The sequence below is a fragment of the Miscanthus floridulus genome, chromosome 8 (assembly GCF_019320115.1).
Source record: "Miscanthus floridulus cultivar M001 chromosome 8, ASM1932011v1, whole genome shotgun sequence".
Taxonomy (NCBI): domain Eukaryota; kingdom Viridiplantae; phylum Streptophyta; class Magnoliopsida; order Poales; family Poaceae; genus Miscanthus; species Miscanthus floridulus.
The window spans coordinates 200,357,422-200,372,580 of record NC_089587.1 but is presented as its reverse complement, the minus strand read 5'-3'; the positions used below and the strand labels follow the sequence as shown (position 1 = coordinate 200,372,580).

At 45.0% G+C, this 15,159-nt stretch overlaps 1 protein-coding gene across 1 annotated transcript; it reads right to left on the bottom strand.

The window, feature by feature from the left end:
• Positions 1–6,492: 6,492 nt before the first annotated feature.
• Positions 6,493–12,428, bottom strand: LOC136477910 (zinc finger CCCH domain-containing protein 17-like). Its single transcript, XM_066476170.1, has 9 exons — positions 11,704–12,428; positions 11,529–11,624; positions 11,346–11,435; positions 11,026–11,127; positions 10,787–10,933; positions 9,775–9,894; positions 9,597–9,656; positions 6,853–6,950; positions 6,493–6,773 (listed from the first exon to the last, which is right to left on the bottom strand). The coding sequence occupies exons 1-9, from the start codon at positions 12,136–12,138 to the stop codon at positions 6,638–6,640; spliced, it is 1,284 nt and encodes a 427-aa protein (XP_066332267.1). The 5' UTR covers positions 12,139–12,428; the 3' UTR covers positions 6,493–6,637.
• Between the last annotated feature and the right edge of the window lie 2,731 nt (positions 12,429–15,159).

The window sequence follows — 15,159 nt, the reverse complement described above, 5'->3', positions numbered from 1 at the left end:
CTAATGATATAATATAACGACATAAAATAGTGAGGTATATGGATTAATAAGCTTACAATTCATCAACATTCATACAAAGATAATCATTGTCAAGGTCTTGATAAGCATATTAGTTTCTTGGTGATTTAGAGAATCAGAGTGGAATCTTTTGTGCTTTATTGAGTAGTCCATAAAAAGTAAATCACTATTTCTCTTAATGCCTTGACCGTTCTAGAAAAATAAAATCAATTATTAATTGAGTAATGTACAAATGATTCTTTTTCAAAATTTACTGATTATTAAACAAGATCAAGATTCAAACTTCACAAAAAAGAAATATAATGATGGTCTGGAAGGGAAAAAAGAGTCAACTTTACATATTTATCTTTCATAACTCGTTCTATCATTTTTATCTCGTACTTGTGCTATGTGTGCATTGGTTCATTTCAGGCTTCCAGGCTTTAGAACAAAGAGTGCTAGTAGCCTAGTATGCTATGGGTTGTTTTCCCTTTTGGATGAGCATTTAAAGTGCTCTAGATATATCATATTGTTATTTGATAAAGTGCTCTAGATATATAATATTTATAGATATACATACTTAATATTTTTACAAAAAAAATTGGGTACAGTTGTCGAAAGAATTAGCTTCGGCAATACCTAGCAGCTATCCGCGTGAGATGAATCAGATGATAGCACACGAGACACATGATTTATACCGGCTCAGGCACGTGGTACCCTAGTCTAGTTGGGGGTGATGCTCGTGGTGCCATTTTGGTTTCCTAGTTCGGGGGTACCCCTCCTTATATAAGCCGGGGGTAGGGTTACAATAGATCCAATCGGCTAAACATATTGGCTTTCTAGTTCGTTACATGGAATGCGCAACATAATTATTCTAGCCTATCTCCGGGATATGACGGCTCTGGATGTCCTCGATACGACTTGATCTCCAAGCTGCTGAGTTTGTCGGGCCTTCTTGGGCCTCATTCCTTGTTGTCTTCGCCTGGTCGATAGGTATGGTCGAATATACAGGCGGTGCAGGTACCCTGGGCCTATATATCCGACAACCGCTGCGCCCCCATGCACCTTCACTACATCCGCCCCTGCTTGGTAGCGCTCCTCATGTGTTTAGCCTATAAACTATTTTGAAAGCTCCGGCAAACAACTTGGAATAGGTTCGATCCATAAGACATCGAACCCACCATATACTCAACTTAAATGAAATAGCAAAGTAGCATCGGAGATGGTTCATCGTTGGTCACCATATCATATGCCTTGAGCAGGACACAACTTAGTGTTGTTGCAAATAATACTAATGAGGAGTTGTGGTTTGCTTGGTTCAAGACTTAATGACAATGTGGTACCATCCGGGAGACGAAGGATGAGACCGCTTGCAAAGTGCAATGACCCTCTCCCTCTAAATCATTGTAGTTCTTTTTTAAACAAATCGGGCAAAGTTCTCGATTATTGAATAAAGAAAAAGAAGACCTAGACTAGATAAACAATGGTCCCCAACGGAGGTTATAGAAGAAAACAATGATTACAATAATTAGGACAACTCCATCAAAACAATGAGAAAATTTCCTAAAGGCTGTTGTTTGTCTTCCTAAATAGGTGGCGTTTCGACCCGGCTAGTGACAAAAGTTCAAAACTAATGTACTCATATATGTTTTGCAAAATTCTCCTAAAGGCACAAAGGAAGAGAGGCCCAGCTTGAAATCTTGTTGTGTGCCAGATTTAAGTTTGAGGGTTAAGACTTCTTATTTCTTTGATTTGATGTAGCTGTAAGCTGCTAAACGGCAAAAGCTCTATTTGTCTTTAGACTATAACAAATTGCGAACTGCCACTATTTTTCTTAACAAACATGGAGTACTGATATTTTCTTTTCTATCCAATCCATCCAAAATATATATATAATTATGATATTTATATAAGTCGAACTACTTTAACCGTGATCAAGTTTATAGAAAACAGTATTAATATTTAAATTCTAACTAGACTTACTATAAAAATATTTTTTTATAATTAATTTAATAGTTATTATTTTATACCCTAAATATTAGTATTTTATGTAATTATAGTTAAATTTTAAATTATCTAACTTAGGGGGTGTTTGGTTCCTACAGGAAAATTTTAGTCCATGTCCCATCGGATGTTTGGATACATGCATGAAGTATTAAATATAGACGAAAAAAATAACTAATTGCACAGATTGTGGCTAATTTGCGAGACGAATTTTTTAAGCCTAATTAGTCCATGATTTGACAATGTGGTGCTACAGTAAATATGTGCTAATGATGGATTAATTAGGCTTAATAAATTCGTCTCGTAAATTAGTCTCTATCTATGTAATTAGTTTTATAATTAACTCATATTTAGTTCTCCTAAATAGCATCCGAACATCCAATGTGACATGGACTAAAATTTAGTCTATGAAACCAAACACCCCTTAAAAAGTTAGAATCGCATCTTTTGTGAACGGAGGAAGTAAAACAGAACTGCTCCACCAATCGCGTGACAACGCTTGTTTCCCATCACTTTCGTCGTTAACATCCAGTAATCCAGTACCCGCAAAAAATCTGTGCCATGTACTTTGTGATGGAACACCGATGATACAGACTGTCACTCTGTCAGTCACTCAGGGAATAAACCCGAGAATATTCAATACACCTACCCAAAAGGCCAAAACCTCGTCGTCTTTCCCCGGAAGGCCAGAGGCCAACCGCCTCATGTTTTTTTTTTCTCAGTACCGATCAGTAGGAGTAGCTCCTAGCAAAAAGCTGGGGACGATTTTTGAGAGAGAATCTCCAAAGATGCGGCGAACATGCTTTACGAACATGCCCAATAAGAGTAAAAAAGTCATAGAGGATTGGGCAAAAATCCTTGATTCTGCGGTGAACAATGTATCTATGTAATTTAGACCATCCCAAGCGAAAACCCCTTTACAAACCTTTTGTAATCATATAACCAGAGCTAAATATCAATAAAATCAGGTGGGGAATCTCCCCCCACCCACCCACCCACGTTAAAGCTTCAAAAAAAAATGTTTGACTTATCGGAAAGTGAGAATGATATTTTTTGTGGGACAAAACGAGTATCGATATAGATTTTAGTGTGCATGTGATTATCTACATTTATATCAAAACCGAATCCATATAATCCCAGATTTACATCAATCAATTCATTTAAGCCTATTCATTTACATTTTCTTATTGAAGTCTAATGCTACACTTAGGCTTCCTTCTGATTTCATGAAATTTCCTACTTACCAATTATGAATTGTAAATTTTGCGTTGGGATATCCAACAACTTACAAAGAATTGGCTATTTCACGCTGCAAACGACCAAATTTGCTAGGTACCGTTAGAAAAATCTAGGTCTTTGCTATAGAACACTGCAACGACTATAATACTCCCTTCCTAATTTTGAAGAAATAGAAGGAGGAGGAATTTATATTTTGCCCACGTCTTCTTCCTCTTTTACCCCTTTCATTTGCTACATTACACCATCCTCGCCCAACATCATGCCATTGTCCTTGCGGACGAGCATACTCATGAGCGTGCCCACCCGCACATCCAACTCCTTGAATGTAGATGGCATGCCACAGAGTAGGACGGCACACACGTGGCAGAAACGTCGACCAATGTGGCTATGTGGAGCCATGGCAGCATAAAAGGGGAAGAGGTGATAGTTGAGAGAGAAGAGGGATCGACAGACGAACGAAGTGAGATGGCAGACCAAAGAAATACCATACTTCGATTTTATTTATAGATTATAATTGTTGTCGTGTTAGAGCAAAGAAGCATGATTTTATAATGAGACCTAGTAAATAAATTTGTATGTTTGCGGTATAAAATGGCGAAATTTGTATGTCTAGCGCATCTTATGACATGCCTGTGCCAAATAACTTAACAAAATTATACGTTCTTCAGAGCATATGATTATGAAGTAACACATAGTACTACCAGCAAACAAAATACTTGTTCTGTCCACAAAACTTATACCAACATGTCGAGATTCCAAACGGGCGCATTTACCTCGCCCTGGTAAAATTTTTCAGATATACCACTGGTCTGAAATGTCCCAAGAAAACCCGTAACTTGCAACAAGAATACAAGCAGCTGCCGATGAAAGATAAACCAAATTCCTCCGTTCTTTTCTGCAGGAGGCTACTGTTGGGACGACTTTGAGAGTTGCCACGTAGACGTGTTCTCGTCATATCGTTGCACATGGGGCAAAGGCAAATCCAAGCCTAATCGCTAAACGGATGGCTCCTAGATATTACCACAGTACAAGAGCTAGCGTACTACAGGACTGCAAGGGATGTGCCAAGGATATTCCCTCCTCACTGCTAGCTTTTCCCGGTTTTTTGCGAACCTCACTGCTAGCTTTTCAAAAGAGAAATATATTATCTCTTCTTTCAGAAGGTCGTCATCGTGGATGGCGAAACTGCCGGAAGGCGGAAGAATCAGCACACTCGTCAGCTCGATCGTTCCAACTACACATCAGCTCAGAATCCCCATGCAAACATATTTCTCTAGCGTACTTATGCTAATGGCAGCATCGATCGTCTCGCCTTTCATGTGTGCTTGTTCGCTAAATGGTCGTTCAGCCCATCTAAACACCAGGTAAGGCCATATTTGAATGTTGTCGGATTCACCTCAATCCAAGTGGGTTGGATGGATTGGGGTAAAATTTAGTTTATCGCTCCGTTCGCTTGGCTTATAAGCCGTACTTTTTCAGCCAACGAACAGTATTTTTCTCTCACAACAAATCAGCCAACAATACTTTCAACCATGGCTTATCAGCCAAGCGAAACAGGGCACATGTGGATTAATGCGAATTCAATTACATCAAACAAGACCTAAACGGTAAACGTCACACGTCATTTTCTGTTTAATTAGCCGCATATCTTATTTAATTAGCTATGTGGCTCATTTATCGTTTAGCTCAAATAAGGGCCGGTTTGGATGCCAAAATTTTTGGCAAAACGCTACTGTAGCGTTTTCGTTGTTATTTGGCAATTAGTGTCCAATCATAATCTAATTAGGCTTAAAAGATCCGTCTCGTGGATTTCATCTAAACTGTGTAATTAGTTTTATTTTTTATTTATATTTAATGCTTCATGCATGCGTCCAAAGATTCGATGTGACGGGAAATCTTAAAAAATTTGGCATTTTAGGGTGCAACTAAACCGGGCCTAATAGGTGGCCAACTGTCTATACAGGTTAGCGTTGAGAAAAAACACTGGCTTCAACATGAGAAGGTTGACAAGGCCTCTTGTGTTGCTATTCAGTATCCCAGCCACTATACACTTCAATCTGCATCAGTGCATCTCGTGCAAGGCCGCGTCAGAGTGCTCTCTTCGATGACGACGACGCTTCCCTATCAGTCGGTGCCGTCGGGGTCGCCTATTATCATCGATCCTGTGATGCTCCTTTTCCAACCTTTTTTTTTAAAACTCCTTTTCCAACCTTTTTTTTTTAAACTCCTTTTCCAACCTTTCGAAGCACTGCATATCGCGGGGCCACTGTAGAATGAATCTGTCATGTGCAGTGGCGCTAGGATGTGCAGTGCTGCTTTCGATCACATGTTCTGTGGTCACAATAACTTCTTCCGATCATCGTGTACTTTTGATCGGAAGTTCTTGTTGATCGGCTGACAAGATCAATGTATCATATCACAAACAATGGTACCAGCAACAACGATGAAAAGGCAACACGAGTCACACGACCAGCATGACTCCAAGCCTCCAACCCAACTTTTTTCGCCGCAACGTATCATGGAATGGAATATTCAAGTGAAGCAAACAATGATGACATCAAAACAAGTACCACGTACAGATTTAACCGTTGCACCTGTTTCTGATCCAACGACGCATGAAAACAAATCAGTACAGCACCACGTACTTACTACACAATTCCAATTGACCACATCATTTATTTTCTCGTGATTCCCCGAGAAGTATATACCAACAGAGCCTGGAAGCTATCCAAGCACAAATATAGATAAATACCGTCACAAGTTTTGTGTGGAGCTTCCACATACTGTGCTGCTCTTGCTGCCACACACCGAGCCAAATGACTGAATGAGGTTACATGAACCGAGGCTGATCTGCTTGAAAAAACATGATCGTTCAACAGTTCCTAAATGAGAGATACCCATAGTCCTCAAACAATGAAAAATGGCACTGCTTTGAAAAGATCCACTCATTTGCAAATGCAGCTCAACAAACCCTTTAATATTAGCATATCCTTTTGAAACTGTCAGCACCTCCAAGCAGTCGTCAGACTTGCTGGTTCCAGTGCCTTACATATTACAACCAATTATTCTCCTGTTTTGAAATTCATTCCAGGACAAAACTACAGTCCATAACACAGACTCTGCTTCTCGCTTCACTGCATCAGGCATACCACAAAGGGCGTACCCAGTGCAGAGAGCTCCCGCTCTCAAACCCGGGACCTTCCGGTCACAGGCGGTAAGACTCTACCGCTTGCATCAGGCATACCACAGATCGACTGAATCTCATATCCTTTGCGACAAATGTGGGGCATATTACAAAAAGAACGGGCCACCAACCACAACCTCAACTCATTATGCGTATTTGTAAGAACTCCCTCATAAAATACATGAGAGAAACTAATCTAGCACACTATGTTCATTAGGTTTGGGCTCCATCTACCCACTGCCAAACCTTCAGCTCACCACTTCCATCCCCGGTAAAAAATAAACCACCGGGACCCATTTGTATTGCCCTAATTTCTTGTTTGGAGAATAGTCTGCCTCTATCATTGAACCTATACAACAAGCAAGAGTCACTCCTGGACATTATAAATAAAATACATGAAAAATATCAAAATATTGCAGCTTGCTTACGATGGCAAATCATATAGGCGGACAGTGTTGTCATTTAATGAACACAATAGCACAGGTTTTGACTGTGCATCAGGCATACCACTGAGGGCAAGCGCACCCTAAAGGCAGAAGATAACCATTAGCATAACCGTCAAAACATAAGAAAGGGTAATAAAGAATTGCATTGCATGCTACAGAATAAATTGGCAACAATCATGAACCATGTTTAATGAAAAGAAATGCTAAACTGCTGACAAAATGAAAGATTCTCATGGACAGTAATGACTAATGAGTACAGGCAGAAGTAATAGTTCTCAATTCAAAAGTTCAGAAAGAAAAAAGAACAGTACATATATAGCAACTGTTCTTGGTTTTAAAGTGCAGTGCAGTAGCTAAGTGGTTAGCCGGGAATTCTTGAAGGAGTTGGCTGTTGGTCATTAAGAATTCGAAATACTATTCTCAATTATCCCTTAGGAAGATTAAGGCATTTTAAGGGCTTAGTGCCTGGTGGGCATGGGAAACGTAACCTCAAGAACCTTCTGTTTGTAGGCTGACGTTTCTTCTCTCAAATTCTAACCTTGTGTACTTCTCTACCAGTTAGGGTGTACTTTTTCGGGTGACTACAAATATGACTGAAATAAAGGCCTGTTGTTGTCCTCTTGGGCACGTTTCGATCTCTTGCCTAGCCTTACTTGACCTTGCTGGGAAGGATACATATTTGGTAGGAGTACTAAGAGCTTGCTTTGCTAGGCAAGCTTGCTGGCGCTACCAAGAAAATCCTCGTTGAGCCAGTTGAGCCGATTTGGCTCTCCCACTTGGGCAAGGTTAGCACGAGCTGTGAGGAAAAAAACAACTGACACAAGGAAACAGGTGTGATCCAGAGCCAGCCGACCAACATGCCTCGCTGACCCTGGGGACCTGCTTCTTGCGGCCATATTATTTTAATCCAGAGGTCTTTCCATGCATGTCTGGGTACGAAAGGCCCAAGCTCCTTGCACACGACTGCCTACCATTAAGAGATGGAAATCAGCTAGGCTAGGCTTTTCTGTTCAAGTCTCCAGTTACTCAGCGACAAGTACTAGCATAGATGTTAGCTAAATAGTAGTGCACATACATTACTGATAAAAAAACTAAATCATTATATATTGACAAGATCGAACCGCTAGTCTAGTTCTTGGATTGCTTAAGTTTCAACATAACTTACATAAGGCAATAACTACACCTGGATGGTTAACACTAAAAAAACAACAAGACCATTCCTTATGTGCCATTAAAAAAAGATTGAAATCCTATATCTGCCACAAAAAAAGTTTGTTGCCATGCCTATTCTGCCATCGTTTTGATTTTTTATTCCCTGTCTATCACTGACATCTAATTTTGCAGAAACAGTGGCTAACAGGAGTCCACAATGTCTATTTTGCCTTCTCTACCCAGCTCTTCTTTCTCATTCACCACACAGGCCTCAAGGTCACTGGAACACAGCTGTAAAAGAATCTGAGCAAAGGGGACGCATGCTTGATGCAGGCCCGCTGAGGCGCTGAGCGCTAGCGGTCAGTGCAGCCTGCTATGGTGCCGCCAGCCCCGTGCTCTGCCTCGGGCTTGCATCGCACGCACCTTGCCGTATGCCACGTCTCACGCCCTTCACCTCAGCAACTCGCGTGTTCGTCACCACGCACATAGGCCACTGTGCGTCAGAGGCCGGCGTTCCTTGATGCAGTGCCGCCTGTCTCGCGTTCTGCCGTGCGTGCAACCGCAGGCCTCCCGTCCAATGCCTGTCCTGTGCTCCGCCTCATGCTCGAGTTGTGCAGCTGTAGGTCCGCAGTCCGTCACCTAATGTGTGCTCTCCTTCCCTTTTGCCTCTTGACTACCAAATCAACATGGGCCACAACGAGGACGACCTCGCATACGCTGAGCGCCGGTCAGCAATTAGACTCACCTCTGCCATGGCGGTTGAGAGGCAGGTCTTGCTGCTGTCATCCTTTGCTGCCACGTTGTCGCTGCAAGCCCTGAACACGGCATCCCCACCGGCGTCGACGCTTGCCGCTGAGGACGCACCCCTTTCCCTTCCCCTAGCCCGCTTCCACCACAGCGCACCTCAGTACCATTGAGCGCTTCGATGTGCCAGGATGCCGTTTTGTGACACCGGCGTGGTGCCGGCTGTCGGGCGACTGCAGCGCCAGAGTAGAGTACCCTGCTGCCCTGCACGTCCTCCGCGGATACCAACGGCTGCGCCACAAACAGCAGCACACAATGCGCCTCCATAATCTCCGCATCACTGATCCACGAGTGCGCTTCTTGTGCACGAAGCAAGTGGCACCCCCCCCCCCCCCCCCCCCCCCAACACACACACACCCCACAGCATCCCGCTGGCACCTCCTTCCCCTGCATCACCGCACAGTGCTCTGTGCACAAGAGCTGGCCCACGACTGCGTCCAAGATGTGGGAGATCTTGGGACTTAATCGGATAGAGCTAGTGCCTAATGTTCTTCAGAGGAGAGAAATCAAGGGAGGAAGAGTAGCTTTCTCGCTTGCTTGTTCGGTGCAGAAGAATTTTTTTAGTGACATGAAAGGAATTTTGATCTTTTATGATGGTTTACATGTTTCCAAAAACAATCTGGAACATGCCCCCCCTCCCCTAAAAAAATATCCCCTGGGGAACGGAGGTAGACAAATTAGCCCCAAGTTTTAACTGGAAAAGTGGGTCACAATACAGACTATAATAGCACAACAGACAATTAAGACTGTACTAGTGTACGGTCTTGTACCTGATCTTCTTTGTGCGTATATGTTACTTCTAAATTTCCACTCTCTGTAGCTGCCCAAACCTGCGCCAAAATAAATATTAGAGCCATGAACAGCTTTGACATGGGAATTGCCTAATATGGATAGATAGATAAATTTATGAAATTGCTCAACAAAATGATGGCGAAGGTGGGGACTAACTTTTATTGTTTGATCCAAAGAGCAAGATAATAGAAATTGATCCCAGCACAGCACAGACATAACAACATCGGTATGATCAGAAAGAGTCTGTATGCACTGCAATGTTGCCAAATCCCATACCTGAAATTCACACCTTCGGTCATTATATTTCGAGAATGAGACTTAACACGATAGACAAGGATGTTTCTTGATGGAAAAATGGAAAATGTAATAAAATAACATCTGAGAGCTATCACGAACAAGGAATTCAATTGAGAATTCAGGCACATTACAACAAGTGACATCCCATTTTCTCCAAAAGAGCAAAGACACCAAAATGCTGGACTAACAAGCATTCATTGCACTGGGAATAAATTTAACTTTCAGATGCACCACCATGTACATATCTTCTATCCACTAGCACACAGACCCAGCACTGAAAGGTATCCTTTGGCAATCAAATTATCCAGTACTATAGTGCATTTCTTTTCTTTTCTTTTTTCAAACACTAGCTCCAAATGTTCTGCAGCCAATTGAAATATCAACACAAAACGTCCATGCAAACTGGCTATTATATGGGAATCAAGGGATTGTCAACCGCAGAGCAGATACTATATGATGCATGCCTGTACCACCTACATAACGAGACTACGAGGGTGCCTAATCAGGACCAGATTTGGACCTGCATTAAGTTTCAATATTTTGCTGAATTTATGTTGATTGAAATACTAATCATACATTCAAGAGATGATCCTACATGACTGTTAAATAGCAACATCCGCCAGTTAAATACAGAGAAACTTATAACTATGGTGAGCACGAGGCATTAATTGAGCATGCAGTGCACTGTAAACTTCAACCACAGGGAACAGAAATGATAAAAAAGCAATATGGTTTTAAGTGAAGGTTGGCATAAAGCAAGGGAGTCAAACATCAACAAGAACTTAAAATCTCATGACGCAACATATACATCTTCGTAAATTGAATCTATCTTAGGACTGAGCATGAGTGCGAGTGAACAAGCTTTGCATACTCTGATAGTTTTATCCATTGAAGAAGAATAAAGCCTCATGCCTCCTACTATCAATGAAACAACAGCAAGCTTATGGCCATCAAGAGAAGCAGCTGGTTCAAAACAGTTAGTTGAGGCACTAAATCTCCATGCTAAAATCCTCCCGTCCTGCACCAAGCACAAGAAAAGAGAATCGAATAAATGAAGAATTTGAAGTTTCAAGACAAAACAAAGGTAAACCCAAAATACGGGAAGCTTACTTGTGTTGCAGCAAAGAGTAAGTCACTGGCAACGGCGAGTGCATAGACTTGCCCAGTTGGTCCGGTAAGGCTCATTTCCGCTGCTGTTTGCATATTCCAAACCTGAAGGAAAAGACTACGTATTCATGCATGCAGAACACCAATGGTGATAAACTTCATCAGAATTTAAAAAGAGCTAAGGGAGCAGCAGCGCTGCCTAGTGTCCAATTAGATGATAGGCGGGAGAGTCGTGCCTTGAGCCTATCACATTGATGAGCTAGTGCTAAGTTGCCTCAACTTCAGAAACAGTGAGCAATGCACAAATTTGAAGTATTACGTACCTTCACTGCATCAGGCATTCCAACAAATAACCACGGACCTTCAATGATCATACACCCAACCTCACGACCCACAGGGATGACACCGGCACACTAACAGACCACCAACAGCAAAGAAGTACTGAAATTTTGTCACAAGGAACATACAAAACTCTCGAAGATTCAATCTAATGGCATCTCAGCTACCTGGCCAGTTTGGCAATCCCACATGCGAACAGTTCCATCCTTACTCCCGGAATACAGCTTGTCTGACCCGGCGGGCAGTGCAATGCCTGTAACACCCTGAAGGCATCCAATGCATCTCAGTTAGAAAACCTCCTTGTTTTTACCAGAGGGCAAATTGGCAGAGATCAAACTTTACCTTCTCGTGGCCCTTGAGCGGGGTAAGCATCGTAATACTATCACTTATGCAGTAGCTGTGCGGATAGCGGCACCTCTCGCCATAGCTGCATTCGGTACCGGCGAGAAAGTACTTGCAGGGCCTGTCAGGCGGCTTGTGGCTCGCAATCCCGCTGCCGCCTCCGGGGCCCTTCCCCCATCTACTGTGACCGCCGCCGCCTCTTCCTCCGGTGTGGGGGTTGCGCCACACGTTCCCCCCGGGTCCAGTGGGGCGCTTGGGCGGCGCAGCCTCGGGGAGCTCGCTGTGGAGGAAGGGGCACGGGAAGCGGTTGCACCGCCCGGCGCGCCAGTAGTTGCAGACCTTCCCGTTGGTAGATGACGGAGCGCCGCCAGAGCCCGGGCCGAGGCGATTGTGCACTCGCTTGTTGCCGAATCGCCCGTCGGTCTCTATGTCCATGGGCGGCGGCGACTAGGGTTTGCGGGGCTCGGGAGCAGATAAGCAAACAGGCAATATGGTGAACGCAACCTTGGTGCGCGCGGCGGCGGGGATGCCGGATAGATAGATAGATATGGGAAGTAGTCGGTCGCGTGGAGGCGACGCGGCGATGGCTCGCCGGAGCTGGTGGGGAGATCCGGATCGGAGAGGAAAGGGGCGGTGGCCTGGTTGCTGGGTCGGGTTCAGCTCGCGCGGTCGCGGGCGGAGGGGAGGGCCCGACTCCGGGCTCCGGCTACTGACTGTGTTTATGCCTTTATGGTACGCGGCCCACAGGTCAGCCCATAGGTATCAGCTGACGCCGCCGACTGATGACCGGTAGCCAGAAGGTGCTTCCATGGTTCGGCTTCTAGACTCTTCTTACTTCAAGAGAAAACGGCTTCAGGAAAAATAAGGGGGTTAGACCGACTCCAACGAAGGAGACCCAAATACGATACCCATTCGCTATTATAGGTCGTCTACAGTAAAAAAAAGTCACGACCTAGATATCTCCGCTCCAACAGACAGACCCAAATCCACGCCCACACACCGCCGGACGCCCACGCTTCTTTTCCTCATCCTCAACGTCCCGATCCAGAGCCGAAGAGGTCGAACTCCTCGGAAGGAGGACCTGGAGTGCAGGGCAGCGTGCGGGGCGCTCGCCATCACCTCCAGCCTGCAGCTGCACGGCCTCCTGGCCTCCGACGATGACCCTGGCAAGGACGGCTGCCACCACCCGTGCCTTCCCGACGCCGGCAGCGCGGGCGCCACCCCGAGCACCCCGTCCAACCCCGCGGCCGCGCGGGCCGTCCCCGACGCCGGCAGATCTCGCGCCTAGGACGGAGCTCGCGTCCGCGCCCGCCTCCCTCTCCTTCTTCTTCCCCGACGGAGCTCGCGTCCGCGCCCGCGGCTCGGCGGAACTCGCGCTCGGCGGATCTCCCTCTCCTTCTTCTTCCCCAACGGTGCGGGAGCGGGCCACCTCGGACGCGAGCGAGCGTGGACGATTTGCGTAGCGAGGAGAGAGGCGATGCTTTTTTGCGTATCGATTGCTTCGGTAGGCAAAATGGGTGACGGGTTTGGGTCGGCTGTTGGATGGTGTTTTCGAATAGGCAAAGCACTGTTGGGGACGTATTTTGGGTTTGCCTCTCGGTGTTGGAGATAGTCTTAGGATCCGGCTACTAAAATTTAAGATATGTGTCGAAAGGATATTGCATAGAGTGTTCGGATACTAATAAAAAAACAAATTACATAATCCGTCAGTACTCCATGAGACGAATTTTTTAAGCCTAATTAATCCATCGTTAGCACATGTTTACGGTAGCAAATCATCGTCAAATCATGGACTCATTAGGCTCAAAAGATTTGTCTCGTAAATTAGTCGCAAACTATGTAATTAATGTTATAATTAGTCTATGTTTAATACTCCATGCATGTGTTCAAACATCCGATAAGACAGCGACTAAAATTTAGGAGGGGCAACCAAACACCCCCTAACTTGCACAACACCTAGACGTCCAGACAGAAGTCCACACGTCCGCGTCTCCTTCATCGTGTACGCCTGTCAAAAAATTGTCGCACCCACCGCTCCTTTCCCTGCCCCCTTCTCTCTTCTTGAGTCCGGACACCCGTGCCTCCTCCGTCACACGTGTCCACAAGAAACGTCGCACCTGCAGCTTCTTTTCCCTGACCTCCTCCTTTCTCTCCGCATAGGCCAGACCTAGAAGCCAGGACGAGGATGAGCATGCTCCATCCATCCGCCGCCCCCTTCTCCCAGCTCACCGCGCTCTATCCTCGGCGCCTGGGCCATGCCCATGACTCTATGAAACATAAAACACTTGAATACAACGTATATAGGTCTGAAGCAAATAAACATTCGTAACTGTGGGGGTATAACCCCATATACCCACAGGGCTTACATGGCCGCGCTCCTAGGGGAGGCCCAGCCCACAACATCAAACTGTGTGGGGTACGACATAGGTCAGCGTGCACCGCAAGACTGAGTGAAGCATCCTTAATGACGAAAGAAGATCTAATCGGATATGCTAGATATCGTATTCCTTATAAACACATATTATGTAATCGATCAGGATAGATACAACTGACCTGCAACCCTACCTCCGAGCTATATAAGACGGGTAGGGACCCCATCGTTTTTATCTCATCTCATAATACAATTCACCAAAGACATATGACGTAGGGTATTATGTCAAGCTGACGGCCTAAACCTGCCTAAATCGTTGTCTCTGCATTTTGTGTCACTATCTAGCTCCCATCACATATATCTCCATCGATTCATCTACTATCGTGAGCATATCCCCCGATAGACTGCCGACCAGATTTCGTAGACAGTAGCGTGCCAAATAAAAGGTGTGCGTGTTGATTCCCAGACGAACCAGATGGACCTGAGATCATCGCCATCCGTAATTCTGACGGCGGCGTCCTTCACCTACCATGGAGTCGTCGTCTTGAGGCTATTCGCGGCGTCTCTACGTCGCTAAGCAACTCATTGCGATACTTTGACGTTCGGCCGCGGCATTCTACGTTCCGTGATCCACGACAGTTCGGCATCGGGAATACCTAAAGATGGCAACGGGGACCCGATACCCGATACCCGACGGGTATTTGATCTATTAGGGGATGGGGATGGGATCATATCTTTATCCGCGGGCATCTAAATGGGCAAGAATCCATACCCGACGGGTATAGCGGGTACGGGGACGTTCCCTGTTTACCCGTCCCCGTTACCCGTTGGGGAACCCGACTATTTGAGCTGTCATGCGAGTATTATGCCCAAAGAAGCTCAACATAGATATTTTGGTCCAAATCTGAACAGTCATATATATAGTTTGTGTGTTCTAGGAACTCTCGTTCAATTTTTCCTCACCGTCTCCGCCAGCAGCACAAGTACGCCTGTCTCACGAGCGCTCGTGCCCCTCGCTTCCTCAGTTCGGTCTCTCTGCCACCTTTGCTCGTCCTCCTCGCAACCTCGCTCCTTCTCCTCGGCAT